Source organism: Macaca nemestrina, chromosome 7 (genome assembly GCF_043159975.1).
Source record: "Macaca nemestrina isolate mMacNem1 chromosome 7, mMacNem.hap1, whole genome shotgun sequence".
Classification (NCBI taxonomy): Eukaryota; Metazoa; Chordata; class Mammalia; order Primates; family Cercopithecidae; genus Macaca; species Macaca nemestrina.
The window spans coordinates 120,737,051-120,761,693 of NC_092131.1; the positions used below are offsets into that span (position 1 = coordinate 120,737,051).

At 48.0% G+C, this 24,643-nt stretch overlaps 1 protein-coding gene across 5 annotated transcripts in view; it reads right to left on the minus strand.

Moving 5' to 3' along the window:
- Window positions 1-20,987, minus strand: part of LOC105493109 (fumarylacetoacetate hydrolase) — a 36,627-nt gene extending 15,640 nt beyond the window's left edge. The window contains exons 1-10 of one of the 5 annotated variants that reach the window (XM_071100817.1): window positions 20,971-20,987; window positions 20,016-20,125; window positions 14,983-15,093; window positions 12,969-13,090; window positions 12,387-12,436; window positions 10,497-10,587; window positions 4,687-4,784; window positions 4,520-4,572; window positions 912-1,011; window positions 16-146 (exon numbers count right to left, since the gene is read on the minus strand). In XM_071100817.1, coding sequence (XP_070956918.1) covers window positions 16-146; window positions 912-1,011; window positions 4,520-4,572; window positions 4,687-4,784; window positions 10,497-10,587; window positions 12,387-12,436; window positions 12,969-13,090; window positions 14,983-15,093; window positions 20,016-20,096 — 837 coding nt within the window. In that variant the 5' untranslated portion in view covers window positions 20,097-20,125; window positions 20,971-20,987. Of the gene's footprint in view, window positions 1-15; window positions 147-911; window positions 1,012-4,519; window positions 4,573-4,686; window positions 4,785-10,496; window positions 10,588-12,386; window positions 12,437-12,968; window positions 13,091-14,982; window positions 15,094-20,015; window positions 20,126-20,307; window positions 20,391-20,970 lie in introns of those variants that run through there. The other 4 variants (XM_011760547.2, XM_011760548.2, XM_011760550.2 and 1 more) reach the window with 4 other exon arrangements.
- Between the last annotated feature and the right edge of the window lie 3,656 nt (window positions 20,988-24,643).

The window sequence follows — 24,643 nt, forward strand, 5'->3', positions numbered from 1 at the left end:
AGAGAGTGTGCTTACCTGCTTCGGGTTGGGCACAGCAAAGGGCATGAGAGCATCCATGGGCACCACCCACGGAGAGATGGTGGTCCCAAAACTCTTCCCAAGGAATGGCCCGAGAGGGACATATTCCCACTTCTGAATGTCTCGTGCTGCAGAAGAAGGGCGCACCCGGGACTTACAAAGGCTGATCAGGGCCTCTCCCCAAGACCCCCTCCTGCCCTTGACCAAGGAGAAAAGACATCCAGCACAGCCCCTCCACAAAGCTCAGCCCCAGCCAGGCTGCCCCAGGACCAAGGGGCAAGAGCATCCAATGCCAAGGACAGAGGTCCTTTGAGGCCACTGTGCCAGGCTACAGCAAAGAGAAGGATGACCCAAGGGTAGTCAGGATATCCCCCAGGAAGGGGCCGGAAGCTCATCCTCAAACTATGAGGGAGACACTTCCTGGGGCTTACGGTGCCACCTTCCTCCCACGTATCGCAAAGGGTTGAGGGCTCAGGCTCAGAAGCTGGACTGTTTTGCTTCAAATCTTAGTTCAGCAATTAACTGAAATCTCCCTGTGCCTCAGTTCCTCATCTGCAAAATGGGAATGATAATATTGCACATGCCACGTAGGGATCAGCGGGAGAATATATGTAGGATGTTAAGCACGGGGCCTGACACATAAGTGCTCAGTAAATATTAGTTATGGTGTCAGCCGTGTCCCTAGCCACTCATGAGGAAACTGGAGCTCAGAGGAGTTAAGTGAGTGGCCTGAGTTCTTAGAGCTGAAACTGTTTGATACCCAAACCCACACTCTCAGTCACTGCATCAACTGCCACTTTTGACCTGCACCAGATCTTCAGCTTCTATGAAATTGCCCCCAGTCCCCAGCCTCCTCCACCTCATCTCCACAGGAGCAGAACTCCAGTAATTACCACTCCAGTCGTTCATAAGGACCATCCCAAAAATGTGCTCATGGGCCTTGGAAATGGGGATCGGCTCTCCCAATCTGTTTCCAGGGCCTACAAAAAAAGCCTGACATGGGGGAGAGTTCATTAGAATCCGGAGCTGATCTGCCCGCCCAGGTCACTTGTCACCTAGAGAGCAAAGGTCAAGTATTTCCAAACTCCAGCCATGGATCAGGACTGCCACAGGGGCCTGGCAAGAATCCACTGTGTTTCTAAGTCAGAGGTCGGGTAGACGCCTCAGGAAAGCAGTGTGCAGTGGTGTGCCCTGCCCCCGCCCCCAGCCTTCCTTCCATGCCCCTGAGCTCCACAGCAGCCTCCCCTCCCTTCAGTGCATCCCAGACCACTCTGCTCTTTCCTCTTCGTCCCATACAGGCTTTGCCTTTCAAGACTTGACAGCTACATGGGGCTTGTAAAACTGAAACTATCAGAGTTTGTATTCATGTCATGAAAAGCCAGGCCAGACACTGTGGCTCACGTCTATAATCTCAGCACTTTGGGAGGCTGAGGTGGAAGGATCACTTGAGCCTAGGAGTTTGAGACAAGCCTGAGCAACATAGTGAGACCCACCTCTACAAAAAATAAACAAAATTAGCCAGGCATGGTGGCACCCGTCTGCAGTCCCAGGTACTTAGGAGGCTTATGTGGGTGGACTGCTTGAGCCAGGGAGGTCAAGGCTGCAGTGGGCCGAGATCACGCCACTGCACTCCAGCCTGGGTGACAGAGCAAGACCCTCTCTCAAAAAAATAAAATAAAATAAAAATAAAAATTTTTTAAATGAAAAACCAAAAGACTGCCTCCTTCATGCAGCAAATAGTGCCAGAGAGAGCACACCTCACAGCCTCTAACCCCAATCCATCACCCCACTACCTCTAAAGAAAAACAGCACCAACGTGATGTCCATGAACCAACAGACTAGCCAGACATCATTAGAAAGAAAAAATTGGGAAAATCTCTTTCGAAAACACATAGACTCAGCCATGACATTTGCAAAACTTAGTCACCATTGTATTTGTTCTGTGACAGTAAACATTGCAAACTTTTCATCAAGATAAAAAAAGAACCGAAAACACTATCTTATGGAGAATCCCACAACCTTCAGTCCAGGTGACCTGGGTTCTCTGCCCCAACCATTTCTCCACACGCTGACTCTCTCTGTCTTTTCTCTCCCCCTTTCAACAGGGACCAACATGGGTGAAGTGTCTGCCTGCAGAGTCCTTAGTTCTCCCAGAGAGAAGACCGTGGCCCCAAACCAGGGCTCAGATGCCCTGCTCTGATGAATCTCAGCTGGGAGTCCTCCTCCCAAAGTCTCACATGGCACCCTTGCTAAGGCAAGAGGAGGCAGAGGGCTGGCAGGGAATGCTCTGCTATCCACAGGCTATTCAGCAGTGCCCACTCATTTCCCTCCTCTGGACTGAATCCAGAGAAATCACATGGAAGCCCAGGAGAGACAGGGAGCTCCAGAAAAGCAGACGGGCCTTCCAGCCTGCCTCCACCAACCAAGGCTTCCCACTGCCTCAGCCTGACTCGGTGGCCCCACGACAGCTTCTTCTACACCATCAGTGATGAGGCACTTAGAGTTTCCTGAGGCAACGCCTAAAACTGTAGGTGCTGACTATGGGAAAGCCCCCTCCACCTGCCTGTCTGCATTTCCCACATGGAGGCTGACTCCACCCTTGGGCATCAGACAACCCAGGAGATGCTGAAGACACTGCCAGGTCCCTGGAGCACTCCCTCCCCCAGGTCAGCTCCTCCTTCCCATCACTTTCCTGGTCCCCTCACCTTGGGGGCTGCCCAGATTTCCATGTCCCCTCTGGAAAATGGGCAGCCCTACAGCATGAGGGATCCTCAGGTGGTGGGACCAACTATACCAATATCAACATCCAGGTTGTGATAGGCACCATGGTTACGAAGGATGCTGCCATTGGGGGAGGCTGTGTGAAGGGTATTGGGATCTCCATATTATTTCTCACAACTGCATGTGAGTCTACGATGACCTCAAAATAAAAAGTTTAATTTAAAAAAGTATGCAGCCCTACAGTGACCACAGTTCTGAGGTTGTGTGGGCCCAGCTATGGGGCTGATACAGTCAATTCTTGTCACTCCTGGTAATTATTATTTTGGGGTTTTTGTTGTTGTTGTTGTTTTGTTTGTTTGTTTTTGAGATGGAGTCTCGCTGTGTCAAGCAGGCTGGAGTGTAGTGGTGTGATCTCTGCTCACGGCAACCTCTGCCTCATGAGTTCAAGCAATTCTCCTGTCCCAGCCTCCCAAGTAGCTGGGATTACAGGCATCCGCCACCATCCCTGGCTAATGTTTGTATTTTCAATAGAGACAGGGTTTCACCATGTTGGCCAGGCTGGTCTTGAACTCCTGACCTCAGTTGATCCACCCGCCTTGGCCTCCCAAAGTGCTGGGATTACAGGCATGAGCCTCTGTGCCTGGCCGGGTAATTAGTTTTTATAAAGTCATCATGAGGCCGGGCGCGGTGGCTCACGCCTGTAATCCCAGCACTTTGGGAGGCCGAGGCGGGTGGATCACAAGGTCAGGAGATCGAGACCATCCTGGCTAACACTGTGAAACCCCGTCTCTACTAAAAATGCAAAAAATTAGCCGGGCGAGGCGGCGGGCGCCTGTAGTCCCAGCTACTCGGGAGGCTGAGGCAGGAGAATGGCGTGAACCCGGGAGGCGGAGCTTGCAGTGAGCCGAGATCGCGCCACTGCACTCCAGCCTGGGTGACTAAGCGAGACTCTGTCTCAAAAAAAAAAATAAAAAATAAAAAATAAAAAAAATAAAAAATAAAAAAATAAAGTCATCATGAACACAGAATTAGCAAATATGGAATGACTGTTCCCAGAGGAAACACAGGATTAGGTTGCTACAAGCCTTTGGTCAGAAAATGTTTATCAACTAATCAAAACTTAACTATATAACCTTGTTTTATGTATGTTTCTGCTTAAAAACACTTTATGTAATATATTTTGTTGATTCACAAACATTGAGCTCAGGCAGCAGCACTGTACCTTGCCTGAATGAAGCTTACTAACACGCATATTCTCTCCATTAGGCACATCACAGTCTTCCTGTGCTAGGGACACTAGACGGCACTTCAGCACTGCACTTGGGGCCATTATAAAAAAACAGTGAAACTGCTAAAAAAGCACAGATACACACACAAAAAAACATAGCACTAAATAGACCACAAAGGACACGTGTTTACAGCATGAGCTGAGACAAGAAGGCAGAGTAACACCTTGTCCAGCCTCACCTGGGAACGTGCTCACCGGGCAGCTCATGTTTCACTGCTCTGTGCATGTCCACACGTGCCCACAAAAGCTCTGTGAATATTAATTTTGGACTTACAAATAAATATTAGCAAATAGTTGTGAATTCTCAAATACAGAATCTGCAAGTAATGAGACTCAACTGTCCTTCTGACCGCCAGGTGGGGACACAGAGCAGCTGCCAATGTGGCTGAAGAGGAGAGGAGGGGGCGGCTCATGGTGCAGGCAGCCATCCCAGAGGGCTCTCCTGCTGGGTGTCTATAGATCCCGTGGCAATAAAACACCAAGCTCACTCACCATTTCCAGTTCCATGTCCAAGAGCTTGCAGGCACCATACACAGGAGGCTTAGCTGGAGTAACACCAGAAAAAAAAAAAAAAGACTGCTGTGAGTGAGGCCACAGAACTCACTGTGTGGAAACAGAGAGCTGGGCACCAGCAGGGTCTGGATGCTGGGGTCACTTACAGTCATCAGGTTTCATCTGCCCCATAGGCCTTCGGATTGGGGTACCAGACACCACGATGGAGGAGGCACGGCCATGGTAGCCCACTGGTAAGTGCAGCCTGAGAAAGAAAGGCAAGAGAATGCAGGGCATCAGAGCTGTTACATGTTGTCAATTAAGTTTAAAAACTTCAAAACTTAGAAACAAAGAGTCGCCATATACATATGGCTCAAAAATCAAAAGGTGCTTACAAGTTTCCATCCATGGACACATGGATAAACAAACTGTGGTACATACATACAGTAGAATATTATTCAGCCTCAAAGAGGAAGAAAATTCTGGACTAGGTGCAGTGGCTCGTGCCTGTAATCCCAGCACTTTGGGAGGCCGAGGCAGGCAGATCATATGAGGCCAGGAGTTCGAGAACAGTTTGGGTAATATGGTGAAACCCGTCTTTACTAAAAATACAAAAATTAGCCAGGCATGGTGGTGCACGCCTATAGTCCCAGCTATTCGGGAGGCTGAGGCAGGAGAATTACTTGAACCTGGGAGGTGGAGGTTGCAGTGAACCGAGATCGCACCACTGCACGCCAGCCTGGGCAACAGAGCAAAACTCCGCCCCCACCCCCCCAAAAAAAAAAAAAAAAAAAAGATACAGCCATGTCCTAACTCCCAGAAAATATGGAAAAAGAGTCTTTTTACAGTTAATCAAGTTAAGAATCTTGAGATGTGATCATCCTGGATTATCCAGGTGAGCCCTACATCCAATTAGAAATGTCCTTATAAGAGACAGAAGAGAAGATGTAGAGAGGAGGAGAAGGCCACGTGAAGACAGAGGCAGACACTGGAGTGATGCAGCCACAAGAAACGCCTGCAGCCCCTGGAAGCTGGAAGCAGCAAGGACAGCGATGGTCCTAGAAGCTTCAGGAGGCGATGGCCCTGCTGACACCTTGATTGCAGACTTATGGCCTCCAGAAACTGAGGGGATAAATTCCTGTTGTTGTGACTTTTTCTCATAGCAGCCCCAGGAAATGGATACAGACCCACACCACACCTCACACATAAAAGGAAATCCAGATGGATTCAAGATCTAAATGTACAAAGAAAGGCTATTACGGACACTAGAAAAAAAAACAACAACAACAAAAACACACACACACACACAAAATTTCCAAATTCTTGGGGTGGAGAAAGCCTTTCTAAACATTACACAAAAGTAAATCCCATAAGGAAAATGATTGGCATGCTTGACTTTATAAAAATGCAAAACTCTGTATCTAGAAAGACTGGCAAACAAAGAAAAAAGAACATACCGGGAGAAAATATTTGCAATGCATTGCAACAAAGGGTTAATTTCTATCACTTATAAAACACCTTTTAAACAAATAATAGAGAAGTGACTGTATAGATAAACTGGCAGAGTATGCAAAAACATCTGTGAAAAAATATATAAGAAGGCCAGGCACGGTGACTCACGCCTATAACCCCAGCACTTTGGGGGACCAAGGCAGGCTGATGGCTTGAGTCCGGGATTTTGAGACCAGCCTGGTCAACATGGCGAAAACTCATCTCTACAAAAAATAAAAAAATTAGCCAGGCATGGTGGCATGCACCTTTAGTCCCAGCTACTTAGGGGGCTGAGACAGGAGGATGGCTTCAACCTGGGAGGTCAAGGCTGCAGTGAGCCAAGGTCATGCCACTGCACTCCAGCCTGGGTGACCAAGTAAGACCCTGTCTCAAAAAAAAAAAAAAAAAAGAAAGAAAGAAAGAGAAAGAAGGCCAGGCGCGGTGGTTCACACCTGTAATCCCAGCACTTCGGGAGGCCGAGGCGGGTGGATCACGAGGTCAGGAGATCGAGACCATCCTGGCTAACATAGTGAAACCCTGCCTCTACTAAAAATACAAAAAATTAGCCGGGCGAGGTGGCGGGTGCCTGTAGTCCCAGCTACTCGGGAGGCTGAGGCAGGAGAATGGCATGAACCTGGGAGGCAGAGCTTGCGGTGAGCTGAGATCACACCACTGCACTCCAGTCTGGGTGACAGAGCGAGACTTCATCTCAAAAAAAAAAAAAAAAGAAAATATATATATGACACTGATGAACAGTTTTGCCTCTGGAGAAGGGAACTGGATGGTGGCCCATAGGTGCTTGAGTTCTGTTTTTTCCCATTGTTTACCCTTAAGTACCTTTTGAATTCTCAACCATTCATATATATTGACTCTTTTTATTGCTTTTAATTGTTTAAATGTTTGATAAATTATTTTACAATATTTATGATATACAAATACATGTAATAACAAAAGTCACCATGCACTACCAAGGATGCAAGGACTAATCCAGTCCAATGCATCCTTGGGACCTCTCCCTGGTCTCACTCTTCTTCCCTCCCTTCCTGCCCCTCACCCTAGAGGAAACCAGCATGGTCCTCATTTCCCTATATTTCTAGACACTTTTATTACTGCACTGTTTTTTTGGGGACCGGGGGGTGAGGTTTGAGACAGAGTCTCGCTCTGTCACCCAGGCTGGAGTGCAGTGGCGTGATCTTGGCTCACTGCAACCTCCACCTCCTGGGTTCAAATGATTCTCCTGCCTCAGCCTCCCAACTAGCTGCGACTACTGGTGCCTGCCACCACAGCTGGCTAATTTTTTTTTTTTTTTTTTTTGAGACAGAATCTCGTTCTCTTGCCCAGGCTGGAGTGCAATGGCATGATCTCAGCTCACTGCAACCTCCGCCTCCCAGGTTCAAGTGATTCTTCTGCCTCAGTCTCCCAATTAGCTGGGATTACAGGCACCCGCCATCATGCCCAGCTAATTTTTGTACTTTTGTAGAGATGGGGTTTCACCATGTTGGTCAGGCTGGTCTCGAACTCCTGACCTCAGGTGATCCACCCATCTCAGCCTCCCAAAGTGCTGGGATTACAGACGTGAGCCACTACACCCAGCTGCTAATTTTTGTATTTTTAGTAGAGACAGGGTTTCACCATACTGGCCAGGCTGGTCTCAAACTCCTGACCTTCTGATCCACCCACCTCGGCCTCCCAAAGTGCTGGGATTACAGATGTGAGCCACTGCGCCCAGCCCTACTGGACCATATTTTTGTATCTTTTTATAAAAATGATATTTTACTGTGTAATTATCTTGTATTACCTACTCCAAAAAACTTATTTTGTAAAAGACTGAGGTAGATTTAAACTTATTTACATGGAGATATGTCAATGATGAAGTGAAAAAAAGCAAATTTCAGCATGGCCTCGTTTTGTTAACGAAAGAAATAAAATGCATATGTATGCATGCATATGTGTGGTCATGCATGTGTAACCTGGAGCAAAGTACAGGAGGCAGCACATCCAACTTGTTCAAAGTAGTTGCCCCTGGTGAGTGGCTGAGGAAGAGCTCCCTTTTTTACCCACTTTGGTTCCTTTATTGGATTAAATTATAAAATTCAATTGCATGCAATTACATGGCATGTAATAATGCAAACAATTCAGATGAAAAAAAGGAGTTAGTAATCTCTCCCCATCCAGCCACTCCCCTGAGGAAAGCAATGTTAATCTGCAGTCTGATATTTTTTGCCTTTCTCTATGCTCATACCAGCCTATGGAAATAATGTATGCATAAGTGTGTGTGTGTGCACGTGCACATGCGTGTGTGTGTGTTAAGCTGAAAAACAGCCCTCCAAAAGATATCCAGATCCTAATCCCTGCAGCCTGTGGATATTATTACATGGCAAAAAGGGTTTTGCAGATGTGATTAAGTTAGGGATCTTGAGATAGGGATACTGTCCCTGGTTATTTGAGTGAGCCCTAAATGTAATCACAAGGGTCCTTATAGACAGAGGCAAGGTCAAAGGAGGAAGTAGGAAATGTAACAGTGGAAGCGAGTGGTTGGAGTGATGTGAGGAAGGGGTCAAAAGGCAAGGGATACAGGCAACCTCTAAAGCCGAACAGTCAAGGAAATGGGTTCTCTCCTAGAGCCTCCAGAAGGAACAAGCCCTGCTGACACCTTGGCTTTAGCCAGTGAGACTGATTTTCGACTTCTGGCCTCCAGAACTAGAAGAGAATATATTTATGTTTTAAGCCACCAAGTTTGTGGTGATTTGTTACAGCAGCAACAGAAAACTAATACAGTGTGTATGTACATATATATTTTTTGTGTTTTTTTTATAAAAGAGAAACACACTTTACCTAATTGCCTATAGTTTACCTATTTCCCTTAACATAGATCAATGAACATCTCTCTTGATCTAAATCTTTCACTAGCTACAAAACATTTCATATTGTGAATAGACCAACTTTTCAACCATTCCTCCACCGATAAGCATTCAGATTACTTCCAGCTCTGGGCCACTAGAAACTCTGCTAATTAACATCCTTGCTTTTGGATACAACCCACTGGTGCTTTTATTTCTGTAGGATAGATGCATGAAAGTGAGCATTGCAGGTCAAAGAGAAGACATATTTTAAATTGTAAATGTTTTACTTTACATATTTTCTGTAGTGTTTGAGTTAATTCCAGTAAATATACATTACATTTATAATGAAGACTATGTACAGAAAGTTAAAAAGTCACAGCCATGGGTCATCTTGCATCAAACATGGCTAGAGAAGGCCTGTTTGCTCTTATTCTGCAGAAGAACATGGGGCAAGGATGGCTGTGGCCCCCACACTTGGTTTCAGACATAGTCAACACTCATTTCCCAGGTCCCGGCTCTCCTCTCACTTCCTGGTACCCGTGCCCTTTGGCCACTGGGATCCTGGCACATAGGTGATAGCCAGCTCTTCTGGGGCTGTGCAGTCCACTGGGTCATCACTGCCAAGGACACTCAGATAGACAAGTTGAAGCTGGCTGGGGACAAATACAGCCTGGAGTCTGTAAAATGCAAGAATCTCAAATATTTGCCCATCTCACATGGGAGCCTGGAACCCGGAGTATGGGTTCTGGTCTCAGATTCACCCATGCCTTGTTCTGCAACCTTGGCCTTGTTGCTCAACATGTCTGGCTTGGAACTGCTCTCTCTCCCTTTCTTTCTTCTTCATCTTGGTTCTAACAGACCCTCCTCTCATGGCATAGCCTACTGGAGACACTCACTCAAGAGAGAGTAAAGCCCCGTCCCTAACCCAGCTCCTGTGTGTGACTGATGGCACCGGAGCCTGGGGTGTATGCCTGTCACTGTGTGCAAGCCCTCTTCAGTTCCAAGGAATCATCTCAACCAGCAGACAACACAGAACAAAGGGCAAGGATCCCAGCTCTGCATCCTCAGCTTGGTCAATGGCCTGATCTGGGGGCTGGGAGACAGGCTGTGGCCCTGTTGTGCTCAGGCAAGTTGATCCTTCTCTGAGCCCATTTTCCCATCTGTAAAATGGGGCTTACAATCATGGCCTTGTGACATCACAGAACTACTATGAGGTTCAAACAAATGAATGAAACAGATCACATGTTGAGGAATATACAGCACTGGGCACATTTGAGAATTCTCATTCATCAGAAAATGTAAGTATGGAGCATGCTAGAGTCTAAGACTTGCCCATAGTACGATAATACACAGCTTATAAATGAAAGACTCCAGAAGGAGTATAGTGATTCAGGGAATCTAATTCCAACCCCTGCTGTCCAAAGGAGCTTAAGAGACTTGCCCTTCGATCCCACAGCAAGTCCTGAGCCAAGCTGAGCAGGAGACCAGAAGCTGAGACCACTGCTTCCAGAGGTTACAACATCATAACTGCTTTTCCTCCCCAGTTTACTTTAAGAAGAACTTGGCAGCCCCTGAGACAAACATGCTGCTGGAAATGAAAAGAAAGACTTTGAACTTATGCAAACATTTGGCCCAGAACATACCAATTTGGCATCAATGCATTCTCCTTGTCCCTGAACATGATTCCGACATTGGTAGCATGCTGCCGAGAGGAATAGAAGTCTGTGTAGTCTCCTGCAGAGGAGAGACCCAAAAGATCCCATCAGCAACCCAGATGCCTCAGGAAAGAGAATGCACTGTTCTAAGCACTGGAGCCATGAGTGTGCACACAATACTGTTTACACATCCAGAGCTCAGCCTGCAGCCAGCAGTGACAGCACCAAATGCAATACAAAATATCCTCATTGAAGATTTGTTCTGAGAGCCCTCAGCTGAGAAGCAAATAAGAAATTAGGAGTCCAGACTTTCTGAAACTGACAGTGGAATGTGAATACCAAGTGGCTGATACCACCCCGCTTCTCAGGCTCCCCACTTTTACCACACACAACTGCCATTCCCGAGTTCCCACAGGCTCCCTCACCACGCATATACTGACTGACTTCTCCTTTGTCCTGTGTGTTCCAATCCTGGCAACTCTTTGAGGCCCCCTCCTCCCTGAAGCCTTCCCTGCTATCTCTAGCAGGATCTCTTGCCCCTCCAAATCCCCTCCCCTGAATCCTTCCGGGGCAGGCTTCGCTTCCCACTGGTGCTCCGGTTATGTGTGTGCACATCTTTGCTAGACTGTGGACATTCCAGGACAGCCCCAGCCCAGTCCTCATTTTCTTGTACTCTGCCCAAGTGCCAAGGACAAGGGTGTGCACGCTGCAGATGCATATCAGTGCCTATTGATTATGATGAACTGAACGGGCTGGCCAGCAAGCTGTAGGCATATCTACCATTCGGAGAATTAAAAATCTGAAAGAAAAACCAGTTGGGACAGTCTGCCTGTTTTATCTTCCTAAATGTCTCCTCGTCTCCTCAAAGAAAAAAAAAAAAAAGCTGGGTATTCATCAATATCAACAGCCTAGACTAGCAACAGTCATGGTGAAGGGTGAGGAGAGGAAGAAAAGTCCGCGGGGCAGGTGGAGCCTTAGCTGCTGCTTCCCATCTTCGGTCCCAATGCACAGAAGTAATAGCTGAGAGATTTTTCAAAAGAATAAATCCATAACAAAAAATAATAATAATAACAAGAAAGAGCACCATCAGTCAACCAAACATGATGAGGAATCCCTGAAAGACATATGGTTTGCACAACAGCTGGTTTGCCAAAAAACAGCACAGTCCCATGAGTGCGTGAGGGTAGGGAGTGAGAGGGGCTGGGAGGAGGCAGGTGACTCAGCCCCTGTCCCCAGTCCCATCCTCCAGTCAGCTTAGCCCAAGCAGCCCAGCAGCAAAGGACTCTCCCCGGACAGCAAGAGCTGTTCCAGAGAGGCAGTGTACCCCAGGGCAGGGTCAACCGGCTCCTCAGCTTACAGGTGCCCGGGTAACCCAGCTGAGGAGGCCTGTACACAAGGAAGAGGGCTGCGCTTTTGGCCACAGGCTGAACCAGCCCCTCTCTGCTTCAGGTTGAGAGTTTCAACAGCTCCAACTTCCTGAATGACGCTCCAAGCAGACATCCTGCCACGTGCTCAAACTGGGGCCCTTCATAAGCCTCTGGCGTCTTTCCTCAAAACTGCTCACAGACTGAGCTCAGAGAACTTGTCCCATAGCCTTTTGGGGAAGGAGAGCAATTTGCTGTGCGGGGAGCCATGTAGCTAGTCATGAACTTGACCAGCCTGCAACTCACTACCTGAGCCAAGATATAGCCTGAGTGAATGCCGGGCTTGGGTGCTGAGAAAGGTCAGTGATGAGGAGGGGGTAACAGCCCCAGAGCCCCTCTATCTCCCCGCCCCCAGCAGGGACCCTCCACCCAGATGCAGAATCAAAGCACCTGGCCAGCCCTCTTGGCCCATGAAGCTGCTCCGTTCTTGCCTTGGTGAAGAGACTGCACTCACCTATGGTGGCTGGAAGGTGCATCATGGCAGAAGCCTGGGAGATGAATGCACTGAAACACAGAACCAGGGGCTTCAAAGTCAAGCAGGCAGCAAAGCGTGGTCCCACCCACAGGCTCAGTCCAGACCATCCCCAAGATTATCCGCAGTCTCCAGTGGGCACCTCCTGGCTGGCCTGGGGCCAGAGCTATGCTGAACCTTTCACAGCTGAGAGGACATCCACCCACTGAAGCCGTCTCTATATTCTACCCTAGGAAATGGGACTAGACAAGTGGAAACTCTTTCCTACTCTAGGAACCAGACGAGGGCACAGATGATGCTAATGAGGACCGGCTGAGTAAGACAGAGGGCCAATGGGCCTGGCCTGGCCTAGCTCGGGCAGCTCCAGTCCAGGCACCAAGGCAATCTCAGTCCTCCCAAAGCCCTCCCATCAATATGCAGCTCAGGCAGGGGCTGTATGGGGGCAGGTCTCACTTGACCACACTAAGGCTGCCGAGCCGTGACTCAGAATGGCACTAACCACCACACAGCCCTCATGTCCCCTGCTGCGTCTCCTCATCACCTCCATGACCACGTGCTTCTCACCGCTTCCGAAGTTCAGTGTCATCTCTGAGTCTGGCTTGGCTCACAGACAGCAAGTTCTGCAAGAACACTCTCGCCTCCTTCCAGGCAGCCTGACCCAGGCCCATGAAGCTGTTGAGCACAGGCTAAGACCAAAACACGGAGAAAGAAGATTACGCACAGGAAAACCCAGGGAGTATCCCTCCTGCCAATGGGAGGCCAGCCAGCTTGCCTCCCCCTGCCACTTCTCTCCCATTCACTCAAACTCTCAGGACCTCTGCTCTTAGTTTTGTCATCTATTCATCAAGCTGGAGAAAAGCATATCCTCTCTAGACGTTGCCTCATGCCCTCCTGCACCTGCACACAAGCCCAGGAGCTGCTACCTGGCACAGCGACTGTGCTAAACTTGGCCCAGCCCACAGTTGAAGGTGGCCATGTTCTTCCAGTAGAGGCACACTCCAATCTGCAGAGTGATCACAGCCTAAACTAATTCCTTTCACATCAGTTAAGAAGAGGTTTTGGGCTGGGTGTGATGGCTCATGCCTATAATCCCAGCACATTGGGAGGCCGAGTTGGAGGATCACTTGAGCCCAGGAGTTCAAGATCAGCCTGGGCAATATAGTGAGACTTCATCTCTATTTAAAAAAAACATTTCCACTCTGTCACCCAGGCTGGAGTGCACTGATGTGATCTCGGCTCACTGCAACCTATGCTTCCCAGGTTCAAGCAATTCTCCTGCCTCAGCCTCCCGAGTAGCTGGGATCATAGGCGTGCACCACCACGCCCAGCTAATTTTTGTATTTTTAGTAGAGAGAGGGTTTCACTATGTTGGCCAGGCTGGTCTCGAACTCCTGATCTCAAGTGATCCACCCGCCTCAGCCTCACAAAGTGCTGGGGTTACAGGTGTGAGCCACCATGCCTGGTCAAGAGCTTTTCTAATTTAAAAAAAGAAGAGGTTTTGTAGCCAGTGAGGCATAGCAGAAAAAGCCCTTGTAGGTTCTAAGAGTCAGAGTTCCAGCTCCAGCTCTGATACTTTTAGCTGTAGAGCTTGGGAAAACAGTGTCTCATTCCAGAATTTCAGGTCCCCATCTAGATGCTCAGGCCCCCATAGGAATTCCAATTCCTATGCCAGAGGGTGGTCAGGAGGATTGAAGGAGAGGATGTGTGCGAAGCTCCTGGCACACAAGAGGTACCCATAAATCCCACCCTCCTTCCTGACCCATGCAATGACAAGATGCTATATCAAAGTAGCTGACCATTTACAGGGAAGCAAATTCATGTCCATCCCATGTGAACACGTACTTCAGGCTGACTCCTCCATGGCTGCTTCCACAGAACTGGAGGGCAGGGCTCGTAGCTCCCTCCCTTGGGGGCCCACACAGCCCTTGGACAGGCAGAGGCTCAAACAGCTTGACAAGGAAAGTAACCAGAGTTCCTGAAGAGCTTCACCTCAGAGACAACTGGAAACGACCCAGGACTGCAGACATTGAGACTTTTTTCACCTAGGAACTCACCCTGAGGTGAGAAGCCACCCTGAATTATCCCAAGGCCACCTCCTACCAGCTTGTCTGTCTCAAAACAACCCCAACCGGCCGGGCGCGGTGGCTCAAGCCTGTAATCCCAGCACTTTGGGAGGCCGAGACAGGCGGATCACGAGGTCAGGAGATCGAGACCATCCTGGCTAACACGGTGAAACCCCGTCTCTACTAAAAAATACAAAAAACTAGCCGGGCGAGGTGGCGGGCGCCTGTAGTCCCAGCTACTCGGGAGGCTGAGCCAGGAGAATGGCATGAACCCGGGGGTGGAGCTTGCAGTGAGCTGAGATCTGGCCACTGCACTCCAGCCTGGGCAACAGAGCGAGACTCCGTCTCAAAAAAAATAAAAAATAAATAAAAAAACAACCCCAACCTTATCCAAGTATAACTTCTGAGACCTCCGATGGCATTACCTTTATCGATAATGGAACGCAAGGAGCATTCTCTTTTTGGCATCTGCAGTGCCACTGAGGTCAGGAACAAGCCGTTTCACAATGTCCTACCTGATTGAAGACATCCTGGTGTTTGGAGAGGACAGGCCCAGTAAACAGGTGCTTGATGACGCTGAGGTCCAGGATCTGGTCGCCAATGGCCACGCCTATCCTCAGTCTTGGCTAGGAGGAAGATGACATGGTCAGCACCAGAAAAAGTCCCTGGCTGGGCTTGGCTCATTTCCTCAGAAAGCCTGCCTATTGAAGAGGCCATGGTTCCCCCTTTAGGTGGCCCTGTGTACAGAGCAGACTGAAGAACCACCTTCTCAGCATCCTGCCCCAGCTCCCTTGTGCCATCTCTGCTTCCAGGACTAAACGGAAAAGAATCTGTGTTCCCTGAATGGGAAATAAATCAAATATCCCTTGGACTAGGGGAAGAGCAGTCAGCCTGGTCCTAGCCACTTAACATGACCAAAGTCCCCTGCAAAGTTCCCTAGGCATTACATAAATGCCTCCAGTGACGAGGAGCTCACCACCTTACCAGGATGTTGGATTATTTTCCAGGTTTAACCTAGGCCTTGGCTCAGGGTAATTCAGTTGTGCAGTGGAGCAGTGAGTGCCCGATGCACAGTGCTGAGGGCCAGGTGGCTTGGATTAATGAGCTCTGTTGTGGCTCAAATGGAGGAGAGCTCAGGTTATAAGGGAGCTGCAGGAAGCCAGACTGCTCAGAACATGCAAGGGAAGTTCCTTTCTGCACCACAAAATCCCAGCATCAGCAAAGATGTCTTAAATATTTGTTAAGGCCTGGTCTTTGTCCCCACAACCCTGAGCTTTGCTCGTCAACGAGAACCAGAGGGCATGTTTGCAGACTCAACTTCCTGGTGCTCTGTCCTGAGTCAGGCTTCCAGCTCTCCTGAACCACCAGCTTGGCCATTTCAGTGCCAGAGAGCTTAGTGGTGGGATTATTGGCTGGCCTTATCTCCATCAGCTGCTCACTGGGGTGGGCTGAGAAAAGATGGCCATTTCTCCATGCATGTCAGCTCTTGGGACCGGGGTAGAGCAGAGCCACAATCCTCACCTGAGGTCCCAGCAGAGCCTACCCTAGAAGAGGCTGCCCGGAGAGCTTAGCTACCCATTATCAGCCCCGCTGCCAACTCCCTGTGCCTCAGTCTTCCCCTCCTGAAAATGGAAAATCTGCTGCAGTAGGCAAAGAGCTGAACCACCTGGATCCAAGTGGTTTTCCATTCAGGGAACGTGCAGGTCAGACCCGTGGACCACATCTCTGACCCTGGTCCCCACACCCAGCTGAAGGCAAGAAGGAGCCACCACCAGTAAGCAACCTCCAAAATGGGGTCACAAGTGCAGCTGCCTGATGCCTCAAATGCAAACAAAGCATAGAAGCTTCAAACTTGTGCTTCAAACTATGACCTGAGGACCCAGAAAAAGTCTGAGAGAGTGAGTACCCTCTACTTTTAACTTTGGGAGTTATTTTCTTCAGCACAAAACTAGAAGGGGCTCACAAGTCGGATCCAGGATTCCTGGGCTCCAAGTCTGTTCCCTCATTCACCATCTTATCATCTTGGACAAGTCCCTGGTCGTCTCTGGGCCTCAGTTTCCCATATGCAACTTGAGGGAAACAAACCAAGGAGGGAGACTCCATTTGTCTAACTTCAAGAGAAAAATGTGCATTCCCTCTGTTTTAAAACAGTTGGTCATATCTGATATAAAGTTTTCCAAGGGAAAGCATTACCCAACTCCCAGCCTGACATAGAGGGGGAAGTATGGGATTGGTGTGGGCGAAGGATTACCCAGGTGCCGAGGCAAGAGACTGAAGGCACAACTGTAGCTATACTGCTATACAGTTATAATACAAATTAGATATACAGATGATCATGGACAATTATCAATCATTACTATAAACATTATTAATCATTAGCTTTTAATAGTACTCTTTGTTGCATTACTAATATAACCTAGGAATAACCGGTGGGTATAGGGTGAGATACTGAAGGGACATTGTGAGAAGTGACCAAGAAGGCAAGAGGTGAGCCCTCTGTCACACCCGCATAAGGGCCGCTTGAGGACTCCTTGGTCAAGCGGTAATGCCAGTGTCTGGGAAGGCACCCATTACTTAGCAGACCACGAAAGGGAGTCTCCTTTCCTTGGCGGAGTCAGGAAACACTCTGCTCTACCAGCTTCTTGTGGGAGGCCGGATATTATCCAGGCCTGCCCGCGGTCATCTGGAGGCCTAAACCCCTCCCTGTGGTGCTGTGCTTCAATGGTCACACTCCTTGTCCACTTTCATGTTCCTCCCATACTCCTGGTTCCTCTTTGAAGTTCGTAGTAGATAGCCATAGAAGAAAGAGCGAAAGTCTTAAAGTCTTTGATCTTTCTTATAAGTGAATAGAAGAAAACGCTGACGTATGCTGCCTTCCCTCTCTGGCTGTGGCTACCTGAAAGGGAAGGGCCCACTGTCCCATGATCACGTGACTTGCCTGACCTTATCAATCACTTGGACGATTCACCTCCTTTACCCTGCCCCTCTTGTCTTGTATGCAATAAATATCAGTGCACCCAGCCATTCGGGGCCACTACCGGTCTCCGCGTCTTGGTGGTAGTGGTCCCCCGGGTCCGGTTGTTTTCTCTTTATCTCTTTGTCTTGTGTCTTTATTTCTTACAATCTCTCATTTCCACACACAGGGAGAACACCCGCTAAGCCCCGTAGGGCTGGACCCTACAGACTGGGAGGCTGACAGATGTGGGGATCAACCCCATATCCGCCTCCTACTGGCTGTGAGATCTGGAGCATGATGCTTTGCCTCTCTGGGCCTCAGTTTCCTCATCTGTAGAATGGGGACAATAACTTCACAGTAGTTTTATTGTGAGAATTTGATTAATATCTGTAAATCTCTCACCACAAGAACAGACACAGGGTAGACGCTATTCATGCCACAAACATTTAGAAAGCATCTTCTCAGTACCAGCACTACACAAAGGCTGCTGAGGTCCTGGGAACAGTGACTTGGTTCCTTCTCTCCAGAAGCAAAAGGAAACACAGGGTGTGGTGAGAGACAACAAAGGCTGGGCAGCAGCTGGGAGCTCTTTCAGAGAGAGTGCTTAGGAGGTGACATTTAAGCTGAGTCCCAAAGAGTGAGAAGGGGCCAAGCATATAGAGAGCAGAGGGACGAGTATTCCAGGCAGAAGGAACAACATGTGCTAAGGCCCGAAGGCAGGAAGCTGCTCTTAGCATGTCTCAGAGACTCAAAGGCAGCCAGTGTGGCTGGAGAGAGCAGAGGCCAGGAGGCAGTGGCAGGGCCAGACCCCAGGGACTTTAAGAAGGCACCCGACAAACCAGTTCCACACTACTACAATCTCGTTCTCAGAGGCCACCACCCCTACCTTCACAGAGAGCACCCCATATGCCTTACTAGTCCATGAGCAACCAGAAATGGAAGGAAGGCGTCTCCTGTGTCTTTGATCCCAACTCACAGCCCAGGCAGTCTGGACCACAGTTAGGGTTCCTAAGCATTCGCTGAATAAAAAAATGAATAAAGTGATGACTGCGTTCATTGTTATTCCACTCAAATTAGGAAGGGCTGACTGCTGACATGGGGGAAGGGAGGTTTTGCCTTGGCAACTAGTCTTGCCTGGCAAGGCAGCCATCACCGTTGGAATGTCCAGTGCCTGCAGAGAAAGTTTCAGATGAGGCTTGTTCAGCTGGACGGCCAAAGGGCCAACTCTCTACCCCCAGCACTCTATCAGAGGACAGGGGGATGGGGCTCTCTCTCCCAGACATCTATAGTGGCTGCCCTGCACATGCTGATGTTGAAACAGCAGGACATGGTGTCTGAAAGCCCCTAGCCACACTCTAAGGGACATTAATTCGATTCCCCTGAGAAAGCAAGTCAGAGCACCCTACTGGGGTGTGCCTGCCTCTCACAAATGTTTCTGTCTAATGGATTTGTGCTCCAGGAAAGGTGAGGGAGGACACATCTGCTGAGGGCAAAGTGTTTGAGGACGGCAGAGGAAGGGCTTTGTCTGCAGAAAGGTTGTTGGCCATCACAGGTTAAGGTTTAATGTGCCTCAAATTGTGTCCTCCAGGGGATTTAGTGTCCACTTTCTGTGTCCTTGCAACATCTGGTCAGCCTGGCCAGATATGAAACCACAAGTTGACTCTTCTAGACCAAAGTACTCACTGCAGACAGGCCCATAAAAGGCCAGCCACTTGCCTCCAATGACAAGCCATGGGGGAAGGAGGGGACCCCACTTTCCAGGAAGAAGCCAACTGCCAAGCCCCTCGTTTAGCAAACATTTCCTGATTCTGGGGTTCTATGGCTTACAGAGCTGAATCAGAAGTGTACCTTTAAAGTTGGGAGCAAAAATCTAAGCCAAAAATATCATCAACAAATCCAAGGGAATTTGCTTTTCCAACCTAGGGACCCTCTTATTATCTATTTGCTCATAAACCTCCAGTTTTCAAACACTTATTTCTACCAATCAGACTACACTGACTTAGTCAAAGTTTGTTTCCCTGCCCTCTTTCTTCTGATCAGTGGGGGAATGCCAGGCAGCCCACACCAGGAGCTGAAAGAATTCCAGCAACAGGCAGAGAGAGACACTTGCCATCTTAGATCGCACAGCTCTAAGACAGGACATGCGCGTCCCCCTCTGAGCTGCTACGCATACCGGGTTATCATTTCCTGGGTTCTAGGGTTAGGGGCTATCCAGTGAGATGAACCACCAGCCTCTTGGGCAAGAGAAACACACCGCAACCGCCTCGGAGTAGGCAGCATGCCTGCGTACTGCAGCTTCCGGTAACAGAATCCTGCTTGCTCTGCTTGTCTGGGAGAGTGACACTATTCATTTCATTTTGCATTTAGTTCTCAGCAAACCTGAGGACACTGAGGCTGAAAAGTCAAATAATGTGCACAACTAGAAAGTTACGAGGTGGGATTCGAGACCACAGGCACTCTCACGGAACGGATCTTAAGAGAAAAATGACCCAAGCCTCCATCCCGCCCCTCATTCCACTCCATTCCACTCCATTCCACTGCCCTCCACTCCACTCCCTCCCCGCGCCCGGAAGCCGAAGCCCCACTGCTCACGTCGCCTCTGGTGGAGAAGACGCCGTAGGGCAGGTTGTGGATGGGGAAGTCGGAATCCTCGGCCACCGGGATGAAGGACATGCTGGCGAGCACCCGGCACGGCTGCGGGCCTAAGGTGGCGTGCGGAAACTGGGACTGAACTCTGCCGCCGTGGTCAGGCCCGGCCCCGTCCCCCCGGCCCACCCTCACGGCCTGTCTGGGTGGCACAGCAGGGACCCCGGAAGCTCCTGCCTGATTTTGATCTCACCGTAAACAACCCACCCCCGAACCCTGAACCCTGCCCCTTCCCTACCCTGACCTCCTCGAGCTCCAGGTCCTCCACAGTCTCGCCTTCTCTTCCAGAGCCCCCCCTCCCCTGGCCCCGCCCCTGCGAGCCTCAGGTCCTTCACAGTCTCTCCTCCCTCCCCGATCCCCGCCCCTCCCCTTGTCCCGCCCCCGCGAGCCCTAGGTCCTCCAGTCCCACCTTCCCTCCGAGAGCCCCGCCCTTCCCCTGGCCTCGCCCTGCGAGCCCCAGGTCATCCAGTCTCTCCCTCACTCCCCGAGCCCCGCCCCTCCCCTGGCCCCGCCCCCGTCCTGATCCCCTCCCCATCCGCGAGTCCACATCGGGGAGATCTGGTTCGAGCCTCCGCTCGGGGCAGCTGGTCCTATCGAGAGCAAACCCTAGCTTAGCAGTTAAGGCTCTGCCCTGCATGACTCCAGCCTCGCTCGCCCCAGCTGCTGCCCTGCTCTTCAGCTCAAAACAGAACTCTTGTCCGCTTCCGGGAAACAGACACTTTCTCCCCAGGAGCTGCTTCCTGAGCTTCAGAAGAATACCCAGTCGCGTCCTTTCTCCCTGCATACCACGCTGCTCCGTCCAGCTATGACACTTCCACTTGTGTTTCAGAGAACGGAACAGTTACGCCTGTTTGGAAGGCTTCAATTAATGAGAATTAATATTCTAAAAAATATAACTCACCTGTTTCACATGCCGGTAGTAAAATGACGTTGACAAACTGCTCAACCTTGGACAAGTTACTTAAACTTTCTATACCTCAGCTTCCTTCTCTGTATAATGTTGATAATAGTTCCTACTTCCCAAAATTAATATGAGAATGGAATGAATTAATATTTGTGAAGCACCTAGAATAATGCCTGGCATACAGAGATTATGTGTGTGTGGAAAGAGAGAAAAGGGAGGAAAGAAGAAGAAAGGAAGGGAGGGGGATAAAGGAAAGGAAAGAAAAAAGAAATAGGAAAGGAGAGAGAGGGAGAAAGAAAAGGAGGAAGGCAGGAAAGAAGGGAAAGGCAGACTATCTTAGGGTGGGTTCAAGGTGTTAATCTAATCACTCATGTGCAGTCAGCTGCAGTTTTTTGAGACCACGCCACAGCCAGGACACTTGGAACACACCGGAGAGTGTGCTGTTGTGTTATTGTTGGTGTGAATGATTCAGGTACACTTTTAAACAGCCAGGAGGCCGGCTGAAATCTAGAAAAGTAGACGATAGTCTGGGCAAGGGTTCCCTGAAGATTCTTGAGGAATGTGACACGGTGACTGCTGAGTTAGGGAGGCTGCTCTGCATTTCAGCTTAGGGAGAAGAGGCTGGAAGATGGCAGGATAATGTGAGCTAAGTGGGCCTGAAACCAGAAGGCTTGAGAGGAGCAAGTACGGCAAGCAGGGCCCGCTGTTGAGCCCCCCTTCCTAGCCCCTGAGATCACTCTGGTGCCTGTCCACCAGGCATGACCAGTGATCATCACCTAGTAAGGAGCACAGTCTGGGCACAGCCTCTTGGCTCTCATCTCCTGCCCTGAGTGGCTCTGCCAAGGACTGGCTTCAGTTCTTTTAAGTCAGCCCTGGGGAAGGAATGAAGGTGGTCTGACTTGTTCTGGTAGGTTCCTGAAAGAGGAAAAGAAGAGGGGAGTATCCCAACTTGGTGGCCTTATAAAGAGGCATTCCAGGCAGCACTTGATACTTGCCTAATTTAAGCTACTCCTCAGCTGCAAGGCAATGAATTATTTTCACGTTCTGTAGTTGCCCTGCCCCTTCCCATTAAAACCACGAGCTTTCTTATTCCATGTACAACTCTGTCAATACCTAGCAAAACACCTGGCACAGAATAGGTGCTCCATAATATATAAGTCATTAATATAAAACTTGACCAAAAGGAAATGAAGGAATAGCCAATAAGCCCATACTCTATGCCAGGCCATGGGGATACACCAGCAGCTCACATCTTTAATTCCTTTTTTATGGAGCATGTGTTGTGTGGGGGATGCTAGGCCATGAGCTTCTGCTGAATACACACAAGTTAACAAAAGCCTAAATGATAAGACCCTTGGAGAGAGAAAACCAAAGTCTTTTAGGGAAAGGAGGTGGGGCAGATGTATCTGTGGAAAAGGATGTGGGGATGAGATGGCTGAGGAGGGAGTAAGATTTCATAGTTTTAAAATAGACTTCACCAACCCACTAATTATACATAGTGTCTGAAAACGCCAAAGCTGTTCTCTATTTGGAAAACAGCATTTGAAATAACTTGCAAGTAAGTATACTATTTTTTTTCTTTCTCATTTTTTGGAAGAGAATGTGTTGGCCATGTACATCACAACACTTATTAAGAAAGAATTTTAAAAGAAAGATATTGCCCATAATCCCACCAATGTAGTCTTCATATTTTCATGGTTTTTTTCATTCCATTTGTATGCACATGGCTTTTCCATCCTTATAAACTTTACATAGATGCAATTTTTCAGTCTTTCTCTATCCTATTCTCTTGAATATTTTTCCTTGAGGCCCAATAGGCTTCATTATGATCATTGTCATTGGCTAAGGAAGCCTCCGGGGTTCAAGCGATTCTCCTGCCTCAGCCTCCCGAGTAGCTGGGATTACAGGCATGCACCACCACGTCTGTTTAATTTTGTATTTTTAGTAGAGACAGGGTTTCTCCATGTTGGACAGGCTGGTTTCGAACTCCCAACCTCAGGTGATCTGTCTGCCTCGGCCTCCCAAAGTGCTAGAATTACAGGCGTGAGCCACTGCACCTGGCCATATCTTTTCATTTATTTCTGTTTACTTCAATTTCTTTCATTGATGTTTTCTAGTTACCAGTGTACAGGTCCTTCACCTCCTTGGTTAAATTTATTCCCAAGTGTTTTGTTTGGTTAGGGGTTTTTTGGTAGCTATTGTAAGTGAGATTGTTTTCTTAATTTCCAAAAATCCCTTCTGCTGCTTCTATTCATTCCCTGGACCACTGGCAGCCACTTATCTCTTTACTGTCTCTGTAGTCTTGACTTGTCCAGAATGTCATATAATTGGAATCATATAGTATGTAGCTTTTTAGATTGGGTTCTTTCACTTAGCAATATGCATTAAGTTTCTTCTATGTCTTTTCCTGCCCTGAAAGTTCCTTTCTATTATTGTTGAATGCTGTTTCACTGTATAAATGTTCCATAGTTAGTTTGTTCACCTATTGAAGGATATCTTGGTTGCTTCCAATTTTTGGCAATTAAGAATAAAGCTGCTAAAATGTCAGTGTGCAAGTTTTTCTGTGGATGCTTTTGTTTTTTAACCAAGTGTACTTTATTAAATCATTAAAAAAAAAAATTTTTTTTTATGTTGCCCATAAAAAAATTTTTTTTTTTATGTTGCCTCACTATGTTGCCCAGACCAAACTCAAACTCCTGGCCTCAAGTGACTCTCTTGCCTCAGCCTCCTGAGTAGCTGAGGCTGCAGGCCTTTTTTTTTTTTTTTAATTGCTCTCAGTGTATCTTCTTTGATGAGATATCTGTTCAGATATTTTGCCCATTTTTAGGTTGGATTGTTTTCGTACAATTAAGCTTTAAGAGTTTTTTGTATATGTTAAATGAAAGCCCTTTATATGTTTTGCTAATTTTTTCCAAGTCTGTGGCTTATCTTTTAATTTTTTTAACAGCAGCTTCTGCAGAGCAGTTTTTAACTTTAACAGAGTTCAAGTCATCAATTATTTTCCTTTCACAAGTTATGCTTTTAGTGTTTTACTTAAAAAATCGAAACCAAACCCAAGGTTGCCTTGACATTCTTATATTCTAAGTTTTACGTTTTTGTGTTTTACATTTAGGTCTATGATAAATTTCGAGTTAACTTTTGTGAAAGGTTCAAGGTATCTAGATCCATTTTTTTTTTGCATGGAAATGTACAGCTGATCACTACTGCTTGAAAAAGTATTCCTATGAAAAAGACTTTCTCCATGAATTGTCTTCTCTCCTTTGTCAAAGATCAGTTAACTATGATTGTGTTGGTTTATTTCTGGGCTCTCTGATATATTCTGCAAATAGTAGTCTTCATTATGGGAGCTTTATAGTAGGTGTTTAAGTTGGGTGGCATCAGCCTTTTACTTTGTTCTTCAATATTGCATTGGCCATTTTGAGCCTTTGCCCCTCCACATAAACTTTAGAATTACTTTGTTGCTATCCACAAAATAATGTGCTAGGATTTTGACTGAAATCACATTGAACTTACGGACTAACGTGGGAAGAACTGACAATATTGAGTCTTCCTAGCACTGAAATGAAATAGCTATTTATTGAAATTATCTTTGATTTCCTTGATTAGTTTTGTCATCTTCTTCACATAGATCTTGTCATATTTTATTAGATTTATACCTAAGCATTCCCTC